Genomic DNA, 21,126 nt, shown 5'->3' on the forward strand with positions numbered 1-21,126 from the left:
GTGGCTCGGGGCTCCAAGCAGTTGCCTGCCTTGCCTGTTGACAAGGTGCGCCTCTGTATATAACATCGTCAGTTTTGTCTTCGTTCATCACTTGAAAGACAGTTTTGGTCACTTTATCAGAAAGTTGTTTATGTGTGCTGCTTGTGAAAGAAAATAAAAGTTACCAATTTGTACCTGGTCTGGCCCCCTCCCAACCCATGCACACAAACATAGATGATTCGACTATCAGTCGACTATGGAAAGATTTGAATATGTAAATCCTTAGTCGAGGACACCCCTAGTATGATGTCAGAAATTCAGTATGTGGCCCGATGCCAGTGGAACTGAAACATGCCAGTTGTAACGCTGTTTGGCGGCAATTTAAAAATGTTTATGCTTCAGACGGACAGTATACAGTACACGGCCCAATTCCGTGATGTGGCAATCAGCCCTCTAGCTGTTGAACGGCAACATCACAACTGCTGTTATGATTTGAATCAAGCACAGCACAAAGCTGAGCTCCCGTTCGACACAGACACCATCATCAATAACTGGTAAGTCACTGATTTAGTTTTTATATGTTAAAAATGCATGATAACAATAAAAAAGAATTGTTTGCTACATATTCAAAACCGTGAATTTTCCTACACATTTAGCCAGCTATCACGTTAGCTTAAATATTGTTGTTAGTAAGCTGAATCCATTTAGAAAGATGTAAATAACCAGTCGTCGTCCTCGTGCAGGTTAACAGGTTTTTAATAATCAAGTAGAGAATTCAGACACACGTTCGTATCTTCATAAAAAGGAGCAGTACACACAACCTTATTTGAGCTAGAGTAGTTAAGAAGTTATGGAGCACCCTGCTGAAAAATCCAGCATCAAATCAGCATGGGAATTATGCTGGTCTTTGCTGGTGGTCACCAGCATAACAGCACCAAAACACAACATATGCTGTGGCTTGCTGGTATGACCAGCATGGGATGCTAGTGCTAATGCTGGTTTAGTGATGGTGCTGGTTTGAGGCTGTTTTAGCTGGTATTCACTAGCAAACCAGCACCAAAGCACAACATATGCTGGTCTTGCTGGTATGCTGTTTTTTTTCAGCAGGGCCCATATTTTCAGATTCACGAATTTACGCACCCTTTGATGTGTAAGTGTTAGAGACATGTGAACGATGTGCAAATGTACAAAACCCTACACTGTAAAAAATTAGCTGTAATTATGCAGCTGGTTGCCAGTAACTTACTGTAGAAGTTAAAGATTGAAAATGTTTCATGTTCATTTAACTTTGAACAAACTGTTGCCAGTAAATAACATAAATGTAAAATCTACAGTAAGTTACTGGCAGCTAGTTGCCAGTAATACCCAGTAATACGGTAATTTCTACAGTATTTTTTTACAGTGTAAGTAAACAATGACGCCAGTTATCTTCTTCAACTTAAATCTCTTTTCTTGGACTACAACAAACACACAACAGTTTACTTCTATCCCAGTCAGCAAATTTCCCTTGGCCCAGATTTGGGCCAGATAAACAGCTGAGCTGTGGCCCAGATTAGTTTGTGTTTGCCGGCCCAGATACGGCCCACATGTCCTTTGCCAAAACTAAACCAAAGCAGTGCCATAAGTCCACCAAGCATGAGCCAAATGTATTTTTATGTGGCCCAAATATGGCATACCTCTTCTTTAGCAGAACTGAACCAAAGTAGTGCCATAACTCCACCAAACATGAGCCAAATAATACATTTTAATGTGGCCCATATGTGAGCCTTATATGCAATTTTAGAATGGTTGAGTTCTGTTAAAATCTAACGGGCCATATGTGCCCCACATGCAGCTGACAGTATGTAAAGTCTTATTAACTCAAAGGTAAATGAAACAGTCAACAACAAATGTACTGAAAACAATTTATTTTCAACAAGTGTTTAAATAATTTCAGCTTTAAGAATAAACATTTCAGTATACATTTGAATAAATAATTACAGCTACTCAGTTGTACTTAATAATTTAAGTTAAATTTAGTTGAAACATTAAGAATAAATAATAATAATATAAGTAACATTCAAAGAGTCAAAAACTATTTAATTTTTAACCCAAAATTCATGTTTTAAAGCATGTATTAATGTTATGTTCAACTCTGAGAGTAATAAAAATCACAGAAAAAAATTCAGAGTAACTTGTACAAAAAACTTTAAACCCAAAATTCATGTTTTAAAGCATGTATTAATGTTATTTTCAACTTTGAGAGTAATAAAAATCACAGAAAAAAATTCAGAGTAACTTGTACAAAAAACTTTAAAGACAAATTGATAAAGTTAATGAAACTTGAAAGGTAAGTTGAGAAGTGTGTTGATGTGCAGGGACGTCTCTAATGAGGGTCGGCAATGTGTTGTTGGGCCGCCCTCACGTTTCTTTAATCGCTCCCTCCTACCCCCCTCTCTGTCTCCAGCGAGGGGCAACCATTTAATGATGTTGAATTCAATGTCTTTATCTGAGGCTTTTCCAGTAAGGGGATTCTGCCTGACTGCACCTGCAATAAAGATGAATTTAAATATAAATGCTAGCAGAAATACAACCTGGAAGTTAGAGCTGGAGAAAAATGGGAAAAAATTAAATATAAATTATTTACTTTAATATTTTAATTGCATTATTAACCACCTCTGATTGACCACTGTATGAATTTTTTCCAGTATATTTTTAAAAGCAATTGCAAATTGTAATTTTTAATATGTGGGCCATTATTAATGTTTCTCTGAAGTTTCAAATGAATACGAGGAGTCACAAGACAGAGAGTGAGAGACTGACAGAAACGCGAATGTGTACAATCATACACAATAAACTTAACCCTCTAGGCGCCACGGTCGACTTTTGTCGACAAGATGCGTCACTGAATGTAACTGCCGATTTTGTCACATAGGGTGTCAAATTTCGTTCATCCCCCCCCTCCACTAGATGGCAGACATGTCATACTTTATACCCGACTCAGAAAAACATCATGCTTCTATACAAACTATTAGAGCAAGAGCGCATTGAAGTGCGCAACAGCAAAGCTAGTGTGCAAGTGAGTCATTTTATCAGAGCGATAACCTCAGCGAGTTTTTTCAATACATAATCATATAATGGCATCAAAAAAGCTTACCTGCAATGAAGTATTGGGTCTTATATTCGCTGACAATGATTATGAAGGGGAATATCTGCCTTCAGAAGATGCTGGTGATTCATTTAGTGACGATTCAGACGCGCCCCTGCTTTGCAATCGTGCGGCTGGACAAAGTGAAAGTGTAGCTAAGTTATACACCAAGCACATGATGAATCCTTTGCCCAATGTCAGTGGTGGGAATGTTACACGGGGTCGGAGAATTCATCGGGTTAGCGGGCGTGTTACAGGTGTGGGGAATGAGGCTGGAGGTAATATGCGCGTCCAGTCTTTTTACCGTGCAAGCAATGTAGAGCGAGCTGCGTCTTCCCGACGGGCCCTGGCAGTCTGTCGGGCGAGCGGACGACTTCCAGTGCTCCGTCCCGTGCACACAATCACGGCGACAGTAAAGGCAATAGTCCAAGCTGTGCAAATTCTCTCCACTCGGGGCGCATGCGAGGAAGATCTGGTTAGTGATGGGTCGTTCGCGAACGAGCGGCTCCAAGAGCTGATTCTTTGTAGCGAACGAGCAGAGCCGAATCTTCAGACGCATGCAGGGGAGCCGGCTCTTCTAAGGGAGCCGAGCCAGAAGAGCCGAATCTATGAAAAGAGCCGGACTGCCATCACTAAAATGTAGAGCCAGTGCTTGAGCCGAAAGAGCCGAATCAAAGAGCCGTAGCAGGAGCAGAGGCGGAGTTACATTACACGGGGCAGAGGAGCCATTATGCATAACGTTAGTCTATCGGCGCGCAGATCAGTTTGTTTACTACCTACTATTTACCTGAGCATTCAGTATTGTGCAATATAGCATACAGAAGGTGAGGGACATTTTGGGGGGAAAGAAGTGCTGCATTTTATCATTCAAACATGTGACTTTTCATGAAAATTCAAGATGGCTGCCACATATGACGTAATAATATGCAAATTTAATGATTAAATTTAATTAATTTTTATTTCCCTCCATAAAGTGTTTCATCCTTAATATTTCTCTAATTTACAGAAAGTCTCTATCTCTTATCACGTTTAAGATATAGCCTTTTGAAAGTAACATGTCAAAATTAAATGTTTTAGGAAAAAACCTCTGGCGCCTAAAGGGTTAAACATCTCATTTGATCTGTTTCTCTAAAGTTTAAGTATTAAACGTGTTGTTTTATTACAGATCATTTAAATGTGCTCATGTGGTTTGGTCAAAAGTAAACTTTTGAGTGTTTGTGGAAGTGTATTTTATTGTAACATGCTGAAAATCATTGTGCCTGTTTAAAACACTGGCAGCATGACACCTAAAAGTCTTTATTTTTATTAAAACAGATGATTGACTTTTTAAACTTGTTCAAATATGCTTAACATCGCTTACTAACTTCTTTTGTGAGAGAATCTCCCTCTTGATGCTATACGGACTACCGGCACATCCAGGAACTTGACTGTAAATTTCGGCACCGCCCCTTTTTGGGGGAAAAAAATAAACCAGACTTCCCATTGACTTCCATACAAAATAGCGTAATTAAGCAACGTTTGTACACAGCCGGCAGGCATAAATAACTTATGAAATCACTCAGATTAAACATGTTGAGTAATTATCTGTCCACCCTGCCTGCCATAGAGCGCGGAAGATACATTAAAGAAATAGTCTACTCATTTTCAATATTAAAATATGTTATTACCTTAACTAAGAATTGTTGATACATCCCTCTATCATCTGTGTGCGTGCACGTAAGCGCTGGAGCGCGCTGCGACACTTCGATAGCATTTAGCTTAGCCCCATTCATTCAATGGTACCATGTAGAGATAAAGTTAGAAGTGACCAAACACATCAACGTTTTTCCTATTTAAGACGAGTAGTTATACGAGCAAGTTTGGTGGTACAAAATAAAACGTAGCGCTTTTCTAAGCGGATTTAAAAGAGGAACTATATTTTATGGCGTAATAGCACTTTTGGGAGTACTTCGACTCGCCTGAAAAGTCCGCTCCCCTTCTCCCTCTCATAATGGTAGAGGGAGGGTCTTACTGCGCCGAGTCAAAGTACTCCCAAAAGTGCTATTACGCCATAAAATGTAGTTCTTTTAAATCCGCTTAGAAAAGCGCTACGTTTTATTTTGTACCACCGAACTTGCTCGTGTGGCTACTCGTCTTGGGTGGGAAAAACGTTGATGTGTTTGGTCGCTTCTAACTAAGCTAAATGCTATCGAAGTGTCGCAGCCGCTCCAGCGCTTACGTGCACGCACACAGATGACAGAGGGATGCATCAACTTTTCTTAGTTAAGGTAATAACATATTTTAATATTGAAAATGAGTGGACTATTCCTTTAACACATTTAATTTGGTCTATATGAAAACATGTCCCTTTCATTCTCACTGCGTCAAATTTGTGTAACAACGCTATCCAGTGATTGCTGTAAAAATCGCTAAGCCAGTTAGTTGTATGACTCGACGGAAAAGTGAACTCAGTACTCTAAATATAAAGGCATAATATATAAATATAAAGTAACTTTCAAATACAAAGTAAATCATTCACCGTCTTCCCTGTTGACTGGATGAGGTATGAGTAAATGTCCGGGTAAGACACCTCTGGCCAATAGGGAGCGTTGTTACACAAATTTGACACTGTGAGAATGAAAGGGACATGTTTTTATATTGACCAAATTAAATGTGTTAATGTATCTTTCGCGCTCTATGGCAAACAGGGTGGACAGATAATTACTCAACATGTTTAATCTGAGTGATTTCTTAAGTTATTTACGCCTGTCGGGTGTGTACGAACGTTGCTTAATTCCGCTATTTTGTATGGAAGTGAATAGGAGATCTAGTTTGTTTCCCCCAAAAGTGGGCGTGAACCTGTTCAGAGACATTCTATGATGTTGCGCCGGTTGTGCGTATGTCTTGTCTACAGCGCTTGAGACTCTGCCTACCTGAGCAGCTCATTTGGATTTAAAGGGATACACACAAAAACGGTGCATTTTTGCTCAGACCCATAAAGTGCCTATTTTAACATGCCACAATACTGCCCTACCAAACCAAAGTGCAGTAACTACGCATTTGGTCAAAATTGAGTCAAGGGTTGAAATGGGCTTTGTGAGATCTGTTGTGTCTTGTGACAAAGTCTCCTGGTTAAATTTTGTCCCATTGCAGAGAAACGTGTGTGCCAAAATTGCAGTAGCATGTTTGATCTGCTGGTGTAAAAAACTTTAAAGGCATTTTTCTCAATCTCAGTGTTTGCGTAGTTACTGCACCTATCCTATTATCCTAAAGGGCAGAATAAATTATCTATATGGTATTTTGAGCTAAAACTTCACATATGTACTCTGGGGACATTAAAGATTTATTTTAATATCTTAAAAACGTCTTGTGGAATGTCCCCTGTAACATTAAAACACAAGAGTCAAGGGCCCAGCTAAAGCGAACACTGATCACGATAATGGGGATTTGTTGACATTTCAATATTTTTTTCACTATTAATGGAGGGTGCAAACCTAAAGTATTGATTCAATGGGGTATTTACATTGACAAATCAATGATTTTTAACATTGTTTCAATGGTTACATGCTATCTGGGTAAACCACTCAGCCTTTTTGTAGAAAACAACATATGCTTCGCTTTGTTGACAAGACATTTATAAACGATTGTTATTACGGATGGTTAGTGCATGTTGCGTTCCCAAATGCAAATTATATGCGGCTTAAACTCAAACTTTCAGAGACGCATTAACTGTCATGCAGCGCAACTACAAAAATATTTAGTCGAGGGCAGCCCTACGTGGATATAATAAGATTATGCTTGAACAAGAAATGTTCAGCCATCTTCAAGAGTTTCACTTTTACATTCATTATTTGTATTGTTCATTACATTCATGCATTTAGCAGATACTTTCATACAAAGCTACTTACATTGCATTTCAAGGTACACATTTTTACATTATCAGTTCTTGCTTTTCCTGGGAATCGAACCCATTACCTTGGCGTTGCAAGCACCAACGCTCTACTGTTTGAGCTACAGCAAAGCTAGAACTGATAATGTAAAAAATTAGGTGACGGAGTGAATGAATTTGTGACAAACGACGAATTTGTGTCTATTACTATTACTAAGATAACAGAAATTACGATACGAAAATTTGTGTATTGTGCAAAGTGCTATACAAATAAAAATGACTTCTAAAAAAGGTTCTTACCAATGACAACTTCCTTTACGACCAGGCATTGGACACCAATCTTCCCATTAACTCCTCTCCAATTCATACCACGTGCCAATGCAGTTGTAAAAGTGGCTTTCAGCACTCTCCACACGGTGTCTTTCAGGTCAAAGCCACCAACCAGACCCAGATAGGTAGTCTTAGAGGAAAAAAAACATTGTGTAAGTGGTTGAAATATGCATTTAAAAAGACCACCCACAATGAAAATGCTGTCATATTCAAAAAATAAATATAAACTACCACATATTCCATCTGAAAACATTTTCTAGGTTTGTAATATGGAAATTCTTGTCATTGCTTAACCCACACCGCACATTAGGGCTGGGCAGTATGAGAATATATACCATCTATATATTTATATATTACAGGAATGGCTGTGTACCTGGTAATTATCACATGTGGGGAGTGAAGACCAATTGTCCCAACAAAGATAGGAATACCAGTATTTTTGTGACCTTGTAGGGACATTTTGATGTCCCCATGAGGAAACAAGCTTATAAATCAAACAGAATGATGTTTCTTGAAAATGTGAAGTAGGAGAAAGTTTTCTGTGATGGTTGGGGTTAGGGTTTTGTTTGGGGAAGCGAATAAAATATAATGTTTGTACAGTATAAAAACCATTACGTTGTTTAGATTAGAAATGCAAATTGTTAAGTATATTGGTAAAAGAAGCAGACATTGAATTTTGCCAATACAGTTCACTGTGTAGCCTGCTGCCTGATTCCATATTTATTGTATGTCAGTATCAGTATTTGCTTTCTACCATGCACAAATAAAAATGTAACTATATAATTGTAAAAATGAGCACTCAAACACACCAAACCAACAACAATGACTAAAACACATACAAAAACTGATTTTGCATGGGCAATTTGCCCTACTAGTATAATATTAGCAATATTAGCACATTTTTCAATATAACTTTGATTATATTCGTCTTAAAGAAAAACTATCCCTTTAAGCACAATAAGTTAAGAAAAATAACCAATTCAGTTATCTTTCTTTTGACCAAATGACTATCGTGTGTAGGATTCATGTTAACAGTTGGTTGTGTCTCAAGTGAACATAAACAGTTGGGTGTAAACTAGATGTTTATTAGTATGATCAGTATAATTAGCAGCCTAATATACTTATTGCTCTCTGTGCCATTAAAGCTAATTAAAGAAAAGAGAAAATAACTTACTACTCTTGACTGAATAACTATTACACTGTATTCACGCTAAGCGTCAGCGTCGATGCTTCATCGGGGGGGTGGCGTGTCTGAAGCTTGGTGTGGACAATTGCCATAGTGACAACAGCCAATCACATTACTTTCAGCTTGGACTGCAACACGCTAGGATATTTGCATGAAGGTGATCTGATTGGCTGACGCCTTCATTGGCGCTTGAAAAGTTTCAACTTCTGCCACAAGCAATGCCAGTCAAGCAACACAACGAAACCCAAAATTCAGTTCGGCAACGCATGACATTAGCCATTCAAAGTAAATGGCGGAAAAAAACATTAGCCCCATCTGAATCAATGCATCATTTTAGCTTTAATAAGAACAGACTTATATTTAGTTCATACAATGAAGACCATGAAGTATTTTATATGTACATTTTTTTTTTACTGTTTCAAACTACTAGGCTATATTTTATTTCTTACCAATTCTGATTTAGAATCAGGGTTCATCTTCAGCTCAGCCTCCAGGCACTGGAGAGACTCTACATCTTTGACAGGAAGACGATCTCTGAACTTGGCCCCATCATGGACATCAGGCCTTGTGTGATGTGTTGACTGTAGAATTCTCATAATTCTGTTTTGCTGGTCTAGAAGCAGGCTTGTAGAATGGGGATCGGTCACTTGCTGGTGGCTGACTAGCTGGCTTGTAGAAGGGGGATTGGTCACTTGTTGGTGGCTTACTTGCTGGCTGGTAAAGAGGTGATAGGTCACATGCTGATGACTGACTTGCTGGCTGGTAGAGAGGCGGTTGGTGATTTGGCAGTGGCTGACTGGCTAGCTGTTGGAGAGGTGGTTGGTTCCATGCTGGTGGCTGACTCGCTGGTTGGTAGAAAGGAAATTGATCATTTGCTGGTGGCTGACTAGCTGGCTGGTAGAAAGGGGATTGGTCACTTGCTGGTGGCTGACTAGCTGTCTGGTAGAAAGGGGATTGGTCACTTGCTGGTGGCTGACTAGCTGTCTGGTAGAAAGGGGATTGGTCACTTGCTGGTGGCTGACTAGATGTCTGGCAGACAGGAGGCTGCTGTCTTGCTGAAGAGGGGCTTTGAGTTGACTGAATAAATGTTTGAAATGCTGGTGGCTTAATACGGGGCGGTGGTTCCAGGCCTTTCAAATTTTGCCCTTCGTTATCATCATCATCACTGTCACTCAAAAGTTTAAAGTTTTGAAGTCTAAAGCTCTTCCTTTCATAGAAAAAATGAAATTGACACACATTTTTAAAACATATTAATAACAATAAAATAAAACAAAACACAAGAGAAATATGTGCTTACATAATTCGTCTAGGTTTTTTAGCCCCACTCTCTCTATCAGATTGAATGTCAGAGAAGAGTTCTGCTTCAGGGAGCTTTTTCCTGGCATCATCATAGTTGTCTAAAACACATGCAAGACTAAATGACAATCACATAGTCTAAATAGTCACACAAACATTCTTTACTGGTAAACTACCAGTAAATTAATGCTAACATTAAAATAATGTTGTCAACTTGGACAGATGAAACTAAAGCACTTCTCATCCAGGATGAAAAAAGCGGTGTTTAAAGGGATAGTTCACCCACAAATTAAAAATTTGCCATTAATTACTGACTGTTATGACATTCGAAACTTGTAAGACCTTTGTTCATCTTTCATCACAAATGAAGATATTTTTAATAAAAATCTGAGAGGTTTCTGGCCACCTGTGGACTGCTATGTTAGAGTTCTCAACGGGTCGGGCCGGCCCGACAAACCTGACGGGACCCGCGAATTCGGGTTTGGGTCAAAAATATAAGCAACTGAATCGGGTCGGGTCGGACCTCGGGCTTAATCTTTTAAGCTGCATATGGATAGTTCAAAAACTTCTCGGATTTCATCAAAAACATCCTGATTTCTGTTTCAAAAAGTAACAAATGTCTTACGGGTTCAGAAAGACATTAGGGAATCAATTTCATACTTTTAATTTTTGGGTGAACTATCACTTTAAAAGACATTTCAAACGATTGACATCAGAGGCTACTAGTACTGTGTGAATGATATCTTACTGGTAAAAAGAAAAATGCCATTGCGTGTTTGAACAGCACCTTTCTGTATTTAGTGGTAAAGTTGTACTTGTAATTTTACAGTAATTTACCGGCCTTAAGGGACATAAACAGAATAAACATAAGCATAATTTGTAATAAATGTATACATTTTATAACATTGTATAAAAACAGAAAAGTTTATAGAATCCACAGATATTATAAACACTACAAAATATTTTTCTTTTACAATTTATTTTGTTGATAAAGCTCAAAACTTATAGACCTTTTGCGTGTTTGTAAACAGAGATGACGTTTTTTGTGGGCGGAGCCCAACTGGTGGCAGATAGTGACAGCTCCGCAATAGGGATGTGAAGTGTTTTAGCGCTAAACTGTGATTTTTTATGGATCCAGTGTTCTGTAGAAGTCTGTTTCCCCTATATTTCTCTTAAGTGTAATGGTTCTTATAATGTTTTCACCAAGTTACTTAACAAATAAAAGTTTAAATGGCTTGGCTACTGATATGTGTGCATGTTCGTAATGTATATGTGAAGAGTTTCGTTGCAAAACGAGATAAATCCATTTTTTAACATTTTTGTGAAAACATGTTTATTATTATGTTATCATGTTATTATTTTGTTTTATGGTGCTACTTAGCTGTATTTTTTAAGTTATGAAGGTTTAAATCAAAACAAACCAACTGCAGTTGCATTGAAATAAATTGGAATGCACAACCAAAAAACAAGATTTCTGAACAATTAAAAAAACGGTGGTTATCTCGTTTTGCAACGAAACTCTTCATGTATTGTTCTTTATTGGTAAATCAATTATTTGTACAGTATGAATCGCTGAAGTACTTAGTATTGCTCTTATGTCATGTATTCTGTATAATATCATTTATTAAATATTTCATCATTTCCTGTTTTCAATTTCTTCCTTATATTTTTAGCCTACGTGTTTGTTCTAAAACTATTATGTTTACATACAAATTAATTCGTATAGGCCTGTTTATATATTATTAACACTTTACATCGTGTGTGTGTGCTATGTTTATATATTTATTAGTAAACACCATAATTTAGAACAAACAGGAAGAAGACATAGGCTAAGATAGAAGGTACAAAGAAGTAATAGAAAATGAAAAAATATGAAAACTTTAATAAATGGAAATATTATTGATATTATGAACTCATTCAAATCTTTAATCTTTCTAAATAAATTATAAACATAACATGATGAAAACGCTACAAGAGACACATAGAGGGAACAGAGTTCGGCAGAACACCGGATATCTTCTCTAATTATTTTCTATTTTAATTATTAAAACATTTCCAAATGATTTTATCACTCCAGTCTGTCCGGTTGAGGGCTTTTATTGCAACCATAAACACCTACGTTTATCTTCAAATGGTGTCTTCGACGACGGTATACTATAAAAATGAAGGTCATCTATTTTGGCATTCATATTGTGACATTCAACAGCACAACAAGACATTTTCTAGTGAGTTATATTGTTAGTTTCACTAGTGTCTCATTCATTTCCACTGTTTTTTCTGCCACCACATTGCGCGCGTGACGTAACTGTGACGTTGACTCGCAAAAGGTCTATAGTGACAAATATAATGTACCACATATATTTATTGGGGTCAAACATTAAAGAAGTACCTGTTGTGTAGAGAAGTTTTACTTTAAAAATTTTCCACTCTTTCTTGGGTTTCATTGCAAGTTTCACAGCCTTTGTGAGGCTCTCCCCTCTTAGGTGTGGCCAGACACATTGGTCACCATCTACCCAACTGCTGGGCACCACTTCCACCTCATTTGTTTCCAAAAAAGACACAATATGGAACATGCCTATTATTGAAAAAATAAAGAAAAAGAACATGAGTGTCAAAACTGAAAATATTGTTCACATACTAAAACACGTTCATTTGAGTTTAACAGAGGTACACGTTTGGTACTTAATAAAATATAACTTTGTTTGATTTTGATTCTATTAAACTTGCAATCGTGCCTATATTCTAGAAAATAATTATTCACCTTTATTTAACTAGGGAAGTCATTGGTTCTGTCATCATCATTTACTCACCCTCAATTGTTTCAAACCTGTATGAACTTCTTTCTTCTGCTGAACACAGAAATAAGATATTTTGAAGAATGTCAGTCACTAAACAGTTGATAGACCTCATTTACTTCCATAGAAGAGAAAAAAGAAACATACTATAGAAGTCAATAAGGTCCATCAACTGTTTAGCGACTGACATTCTCAAAAATATCTTGTTCTGTGTTCAGTAGAAGGAAGAAGTTTATACAGGTTTGGAACAACTTGAGAGTAATTCATAACAGAATTTTCTTTTTTAGGGGAACTAATCTTTAAAGAACACATTCCTATTTTCAAAACCGCCTGTCAGGAGAGTTAAAAATTCCTGAAAGATATAAAAACATATTGCTTGCTTGACTGATAATGCTTAAATTTATCAAATAAAATTTCAAAAACTCCTATGGGGCATTTTTTGCTCCATTATATAATATTGAAATTTGGATGTCATTCCATGAGACTATGTCATGCAAAAACATGTACATACAAAAAAAATGTTTGCAATGTCAGCTAAAACAACTATTACTATATTATTATTGACAATACATATCGCACACTCCTACCTAACAGTAAGACCTTGTAAGTTGAACTTAATTTTAGCTCTTTAAAATGTTCTCCCAACTTCATAGCACCTTATCTTGCAATTACAACAGGTTTTATCAACTAGCGAGTCAGACATTATGAATTAAAAATAAGTAACAACAATTAGATATATACTTACCAACTGAGACTTTTGTAATGCCACACATCCCATATTTAATGTTCTGTTTCATGAACTTGTGCAGAATGTAGTAATGGTAAAACAACAAAATTTTCTCTAAGAGGTAACCTAACATACTTCTCAATACTGCCATCAAACTCTGAGATGTGCACATCTTCAGAGAGTTCCCTCACAACAAAAATTCCCAAATCACTTGAATTCATTGGATAGTCAAAGAAAGAGCTTCTATGTTTATACTCTTTGTACACAATAAACACGTTTCCTTCGCTCAAAATGATGTTCACAACAGTGGCAATTCTATTCTGTATTTTCACACAATTGTCTCCTTCAGTTATTTTAATGACTAAACCACCAAGGAAAGCCTCTTGAAACTGGTTAACTGCTTTTGAAAATATCAAAGGTACAGGGCCATTGTTGTGTTCACGTCTAAGGGTCCTATGGATGGTCTCATCACGTGCATTGCTCTGAGCATTTATTTCAGATAGCCTGCGAATGACTTGGGCTAAAGGATTGCTAGGTCTTCTGACAAGCTTTTTAAGAGTGCCCAAGAAGTTTTCAAATGGAAAAGCGGAAAATTCTTCTAAATTGCCATGCTGCTTTACATCCTCACAGAGGTGCACTAATCCATGCACATTGTAACAAAGAAATTCCTGACCATATAACACGCCAAAATGTTCAACAAAAGACACTAGACATGTATGAGCAAAGTCATTTAACAGAAAGCAAAATTTCCGACTGAGAAGAATATGAACAGAAACTGACAAAAGCATAAAATGGTTGTACACTGGTGGGGCCAGGACATTACAAAGGACCACTGGACCAGTGTATAGCAAGAACTGCCTGAGTTCTGTAGCTTTCCATCTCAGTCTGTGTGTTAGTGGTCTTGGTTTACGTGCAAAATCAGAAGGTATGTAAAATCTCAAGCCTACAAGCGAATCTGAAATTACTTGACTTAGTTGGGAAGATAAACGAACACGGAGTGGCCCTGAACTCAGCCAAAGATCCAAAAGTCTACGCATCATCCCAAGACAAACCAGATGCATGTAGTCATGAGGAAAACCTCCAACCATGTCAATGTTTGTTTCTATTAGAGGAGACTTGCCAACATGATGGTCTTCATCTATCATCTGCCGGAAAGAAAGATCTGTCCTAAGTGGGGCATTAATTTCAGGAAAGGTCATTCGGTGTTTGAGATACAGGCCAGTTTGAGTACATTTACCACAGGCAGAGTGGCCAGTGTGACTCTTGATGGCTTTGATAAAAGCCCTAGCAGGTGCATCACATACAACAGAACTAACTTTCAAAAAGAACCATTTGCCTTTAATCCCAAACCCACAGCTCAGTGTTTTCAATTCACTTACAAGATCTTTCAAATATTCGTTCAAAGATTTAGGTTTAGAGCTACCACAGAACAGTCCGATTACGAAGGGCCTCTTTACTTTACAGTCTTGAAGAATACCAAGTATTGGCCAAAACTGGACAGAGTTGCTATTAAACAGTGGAATGCCATCAAAGTTTAACTGCAGTCTAAAAATATGTTGGTCCGGAACTTTGGACCACATGCTTTCAAATGCTGTCTTTAGTGAATTTAGTATACAGAAGTAATGGAAATCTCCACCAGCTATCATTTGAGTCTGGTAAGAGGTTTTTGTTCTAAGCAGAGTTCTACCATCTTTAGGAAGGAAAGGGAGATGCACCCTAAGTATGGTCAAAAGGGCAGACAAAGCAATCAGAGAGATTCCAAAATTTACAGCCCAGCCTGCCAGCGAAGCAACCAAATCATCACTCACTAAATTCCCATCATCAGATTGGTTATCATCAGAATCCACCTCTAAAGATGACTCTGCACATGGCTCTTCAGAATCTGACACATGCCTGGTAAATAAATGATCTGAGTGTAATTCCTCCTCACTATCTTGAACGCAACCAAGGGAGTCAAATAAGTCATTTACTCTTTTAACAGCCCTCCTTCTAAGGTTATTTGGTTTACATTTACTTGCAATGTCCATGATGATAATTTGATGGGAAAAGTCTCACCAAATAAATCTGTAAGAAAAAATCAAAAGAAAATCTGTTGTAAAAAGGAAGCATGTTAAAAGCAGGAAGGCTACATAGTGATTTCAGCATAATTTCAGATATTAATAAAATTGCTGAATTTTTCTTAAAATTATATAAATTGTAAGCACATCATACAACATATACAGTGAAGAGACAGGTTTAGTTCACTTGTGGGAACAGAAAATTATGAAAAATTTGAAGCACTGTTTATTTGATTTGTATCTTTCTTATTGTAGTAATTGTCATATTGCTTTTTATTTGCATCTTTGCTTATTTTAATAACAAAGATAAAATAAACTATAAACTATATTGTGCTCATGTTTTTATTTAAAACCACCATTAAATTACTCAAATTATTAAATAAGAATTCGGTCATAGCACCCACAGGTTATGACAGGTTGGGGTTCGTATTTGTGAAAGGTTAGAGAATGTTAACATAATTGATCATGTGATTTTTGCAAACATATCTGCACAATCACATTGCCATGTAATTATTTATTTTAAATGAAGAGCAGATAATGGCCAAAAAGCAAGGCATGAACAAGCAGTGAAGTGAAGTTTATTTTTTAATTAATTTAAAATTGATAACACTTACAATAACGTTTAATTTGTTAACAAAATGTAATGTATTAACTAGCCACTAGTGATAGCCTACATGTCTTACTGTATTTGGTAATCTTTGATAACATTAGATAATAGAAATACTGCAGATCATTGTTTGTTCATGTTAGTTCACAGAACAATTTAAGATTTGAATGCAACTTATTAGTAAATGTTGAAATGAACATTAACACATCAATATGTAGTAGAACTGCAGTTCACTATAAGGTCATGTTAACAAGGTGTTTCCCGGTGTTGTATCGAAAGTCATAATTCTGGTATCGTGACAACACTCTTAATAGCCTAACGTTAAAACTTCATTTTATAAAGGGAAAAGGCTTGGTCGAATATCATTTCAGATTTAAATAAAAAGATACATGCAATAATCCACATATTAATGTAACGTAATTCTTAGTAATTATTATTACTATGATTAGTTTAATGATTGTGTAAGTTACACACTTTAGGTTCTTTGACTAACATTAACACCGACGTCAGACTGCGTCGCCTGAATTCAGAATGATATTAAACATGACATAGCGTACTGTTGATTTATAGCCAAAAACATCGGAATTTAAAACGGCAAACCAGCGGACCAGTAACGTAGGCTACATAAAATTATATTGTTAAACTAGGGAAAATGCTAATTGGACCCCTGCGGTTTATTTATAGCCGAAAACATCGGACTTTAAAACGGCAAACCAGCGGACCCCTACAGTATAACGTATTAAACTGTACTGTTAAACCGAGGAAATTTGACCCCTTCCTTAATTAAACGAATAACTAAACGCTTAATAACATGCAATATTGACACATAATGCTGCATATTTCAATTATATGACTTTAAAGTGCCAAATAACTTACCTGAACGTTCACAGTCGTGAGAAAAGCAGAAGTGCTGCCGCTGCCCGTGCCTCAGTCAAATTCGCGCCGTAGTCTCACTCCACCAATAGGAGGGAAGATGCATTGCAACCTGAGGTGTGGAACGACGGATGTCTGCCGCACTTGATTTCAGGATTCCTGTGTTTTCCACGTATAACCCAAATATTTACCACAACTCGATGTTTCTCACTGTGTGCCATAGCTCCACCACATATGGTTCTCATGTGTTTCTTGTTATCTAGGCCAGATACCTCAAAATGAGTTGTAAACCAAAAGAGCATTTCCCACTGATTTTAAAGTTATGGCAAAACATATATGGCCACAATTTGGCCCATATCTGTTCAGCCATGCCTCATCTAGGCCATATGTGCCAGATAATACCCACATGTGGCCCAAACGTATATGCTATCTGGGATGGATTGCACACAACTCGCCTGAAAAGTCCGCTCCCCTTCTCCCTCTCATAATGGGAGAGGGAGGGTGTTACTGCGCCGAGTCGAAGTACTCCCAAAAGTGCTATTAAGCCATAAAATGTAGCTCCTCTTTTAAATCCGCTTAGAAAAGCACTACGTTTTATTTTGTACCACCAAACTTGCTCGTATAACTACTCATCTTAAATAGGGAAAACGTTGATGTGTTTGGTCACTTCTAACTTTATCTCTAAATGGTACCATTGAATGAATGGGGCTAAGCTAAATGCTATCGAAGCGTCGCAGCGCGCTCCAGCGCTTACGTGCACGCACACAGATGATAGAGGGATGTATCAACAATTCTTAGTTAAGGTAATAACATATTTTAATATTGAAAATGAGTAGACTATTCCTTTAATTATTTGTTAATAAAAATTTGACATTTCTTTTTAATATGCTCATTAAATGTTAAAGATTTCACAATGACAATATGGATTATTTATTTTAAAGATGCAGTTCGGAGAAGGTCCCTAACAGTTGTGGAGGGGACAATGAAGAGGTGGCTCGATCAAGAGGGTGGGTGCAAGAGACAACTTTAGCAAAAGAAAAGCAGTTAGTGTTAGCGCCTGTGTTTGCAAAGGAGAATGTTTTGTTCTGTAAAAAGAGTGGTGGTGTTTTGGTTAAATGTGTTTAACTTGTTCTAATTACTTGGTCTGTGTGTGAGAGGTGTGTGTGCGTGTGGGTTGGTATATGTGGTTTATGGGGAATAGTGTATAATGACATGTTTAATATGCTATAAACATGCTTTACAGGGACACAATACTAAGTGGTACTTTTTCATAGATTAAAGACTTCCAACAGATTTTTGTTATGGTTGGGCTTAGGGACTGGGGTAATAGAATATACAGTTTGTACAGTATAAAATGCATTGTGTCAATGGAATTGTCCCGGTAAACCACATATGCCAATGTGTGTGTGTGTGTGAGAGAGAATTTTTTTCTTTAAATGTTAATTAATTTGTTTTACATGTTGTCTCGCTGTAATTGTTTGAGGGGATGGTTCACCCCAAAATTGCAATTTAATCATAAATCACTTCCCCTCTGTCTTTCTAAACCAACAAGTGCTTAGATTGTCTTTAGAACACGTTTTTATATATATTTTTGCAAGGCAAGGCAAGGCAAGGCAAAGTTTATTTGTATAGCACATTTCATACACAAAGGTCATTCAAAGTGCTTTACATAGAAATGAGAAAACAAAAATCAAAGATACATGAATTTAAAATATCAATTAAAAGAAAATAAATGTGATTTTAATAAAAACTGTTTAAATGTGTGAAAAAGAATAAAACAGGAATAAAAGTAAAAAACAGTTAAAAATAAGAATAAAAACAAGAGAAATAGAAAATAATTAAAATAGTGCATATGTAATATAGTGCAATCAGTTCGGACGGAGCATAGTGCTCATTCAGTAAATGCATAACTAAACAGATGTGTTTTGAGTCTGGATTTGAATGTGGCTACTGTTGGAGCACATCTGATCTCTTCTGGAAGCTGGTTCCAGCTGCGACTGGCATAATAGCTAAAAGCTGACTCTCCTTGCTTTGAGTGAACCCTTGGTATTTCTAGCTGATGTGATCCTAATGATCTGAGTGATCTGATGGGTTTATATTCAATGAGCATATCAGTAATGTATTGAGGTCCTAGTCCACTGAGTGATTTATATACCATTAATAATACTTTAAAATCAATCCTAAATGTAACTGGTAGCCAGTGTAGCGACCTAAGGACTGGTGTGATATGTTCATATTTTCTGGTTCTGCTCAGAATCCTGGCAGCAGCGTTCTGAATGAGCTGGAGCTGTCTAATGGTCTTTTTGGGAAGGCCAGTGAGGAGGCCATTACAATAATCCACCCTGCTGGTGATGAAAGCATGCACAAGTTTCTCTAAGTCTTGTCTGGAAACAAAGCATCTAATTCTTGCGATATTTTTGAGATGATAGTATGCTGATTTAGTTATTGCTTTGACGTGACTGCTGAAACTAAGGTCAGACTCCAGAATCACACCAAGATTCCTGACTTGATTTTTAGTTGTTTGACCCCTAGCGTCAAGGTATGCATTCACCTTGAGAACTTCATCTTTGTTTCCAAACGCAATGACTTCAGTTTTCTCTTTGTTTAACTGAAGAAAGTTTTGGCACATCCAACTGTTAACTTCATCAATGCATTTGCACAGGGAGTCGATGGGGCTGTAGTCGTTAGGGGATAGAGCTAAGTAGATCTGAGTGTCGTCTGCATAACTGTGATAGGCAATTTTGTTCTCTCTCATTATTTGGCTTAGTGGGAGCATATACAGGTTGAACAGGAGTGGCCCAAGAATTGAGCCTTGCGGGACTCCGCATGTCATGGATGTCCACTCAGATTTATGGCCACCTATACTTACATAATAACCTCTCCCTTCTAAGTATGACTTGAACCATTTCAGGACCAACCCAGAAAGCCCAACCCAGTTTTCCAGCCTGTCAAGAAGTATGTTGTGATCGCCAGTGTCAAAAGCAGCACTGAGGTCGAGTAGCACCAGCACTGATAGTTTGCCTGTGTCTGTGTTGAGGCGAATATCATTTATTATCTTTATGAGCGCTGTCTCTGTACTGTGGTGTGGTCTGAAACCAGATTGAAAAATGTCAAAGTAACCATTAGAAATTAAGAATTTGTTCAGCTGATTGAAAACAACTTTTTCAATGATCTTGCCTATGAAAGGAAGATTTGAGATTGGTCTGTAGTTGCTCAATACAGTGTTATCTAGGTTGCTCTTTTTTAGGAGGGGCTTAACAACTGCAGTTTTAAGGGACTTTGGAAAAGTCCCAGAGTGAAGTGATGAATTTACCACTTTTAGGAGATCTGCTTCTAAACAGTTAAAGACACTTTTGAAAAAAGATGTTGGAAGTGTGTCAAGGGCACAGGTTGATGTTTTAAGATGCTGTACTGTTTCTTCCAAAATTTTACCATCAACTGCTTCGAAATCAGACATCGTAACTACTTTCTGATGTTGTGGTCTGATTTGTCTGACCCCGGCGCAGCTCAAGGATGTGCTGATCACCTTTCTGATATTATTGATTTTCTCAGAGAAGAAGTTAGCAAACTCACTACATTTGCTGTCTGAGAGCATTTCACTTGGAATGTGACTTGGGGGGTTGTTAGTCTCTCTATAGTAGCAAAAAGAGTGCGTGTGTTATTTATGTTTTTGTTTATAATATTTGAAAAGAAAGTCTGTCTAGCTTTGCCTAGTTCCACACTGAAAGCACGAAGGCTGTCTTTATAGATATTATAATGGACTACAAGTTTTGTCTTCCGCCACATGCGCTCAGCTTTTCTGCATTGTCTCTTCATATTCTGCACCTCTGTTGAGTTTCTCCAAGGTGATTTTTGCCTGCCATTCTTCTTCCTGACTTTTACAGGAGCAATATCATCGATTACACTCTTAACTTTCGAAATTAAAGGAATCAAGGAGAAAATCAACAGAGTCTGCAGATATGCTTGGTGTTAAAGATATAGCCTTCATAAATAGCACACTGGTGTTCTCATTTAAGGATCTCTTTTTGACAGACACAGATCTAGTTTCAATAGTAGGAGAGATTAATATATCAAAGAAAATACAGAAATGATCAGACAGTGCTACATCCTTAATAACAACTGATGAAATGTTTACACCCTTACTGATAATTAAATCTAGAGTGTGTCCACGATTGTGTGTGGGTCCATGTACATGTTGAGTCAGATCAAAAGTATTTAAAACAGCTGTGACATCTTTTGTCATAATGCTTTCTGGCTTATCTATGTGAATGTTAAAATCTC

The 21,126-nt window shown here is 37.3% G+C and overlaps 1 protein-coding gene across 1 annotated transcript; it reads right to left on the reverse strand.

Moving 5' to 3' along the window:
* Window positions 1–1,448: 1,448 nt before the first annotated feature.
* Window positions 1,449–12,673, reverse strand: LOC129435180 (uncharacterized). The gene is made up of 4 exons (XM_073869436.1): window positions 12,176–12,673; window positions 8,940–9,887; window positions 7,275–7,434; window positions 1,449–2,506 (listed from the first exon to the last, which is right to left on the reverse strand). The coding sequence occupies exons 2-4, from the start codon at window positions 9,084–9,086 to the stop codon at window positions 2,292–2,294; spliced, it is 522 nt and encodes a 173-aa protein (XP_073725537.1). The 5' UTR covers window positions 9,087–9,887; window positions 12,176–12,673; the 3' UTR covers window positions 1,449–2,291.
* Between the last annotated feature and the right edge of the window lie 8,453 nt (window positions 12,674–21,126).

The sequence above is a fragment of the Misgurnus anguillicaudatus genome, chromosome 7 (assembly GCF_027580225.2).
Source record: "Misgurnus anguillicaudatus chromosome 7, ASM2758022v2, whole genome shotgun sequence".
NCBI classification, from domain to species: domain Eukaryota; kingdom Metazoa; phylum Chordata; class Actinopteri; order Cypriniformes; family Cobitidae; genus Misgurnus; species Misgurnus anguillicaudatus.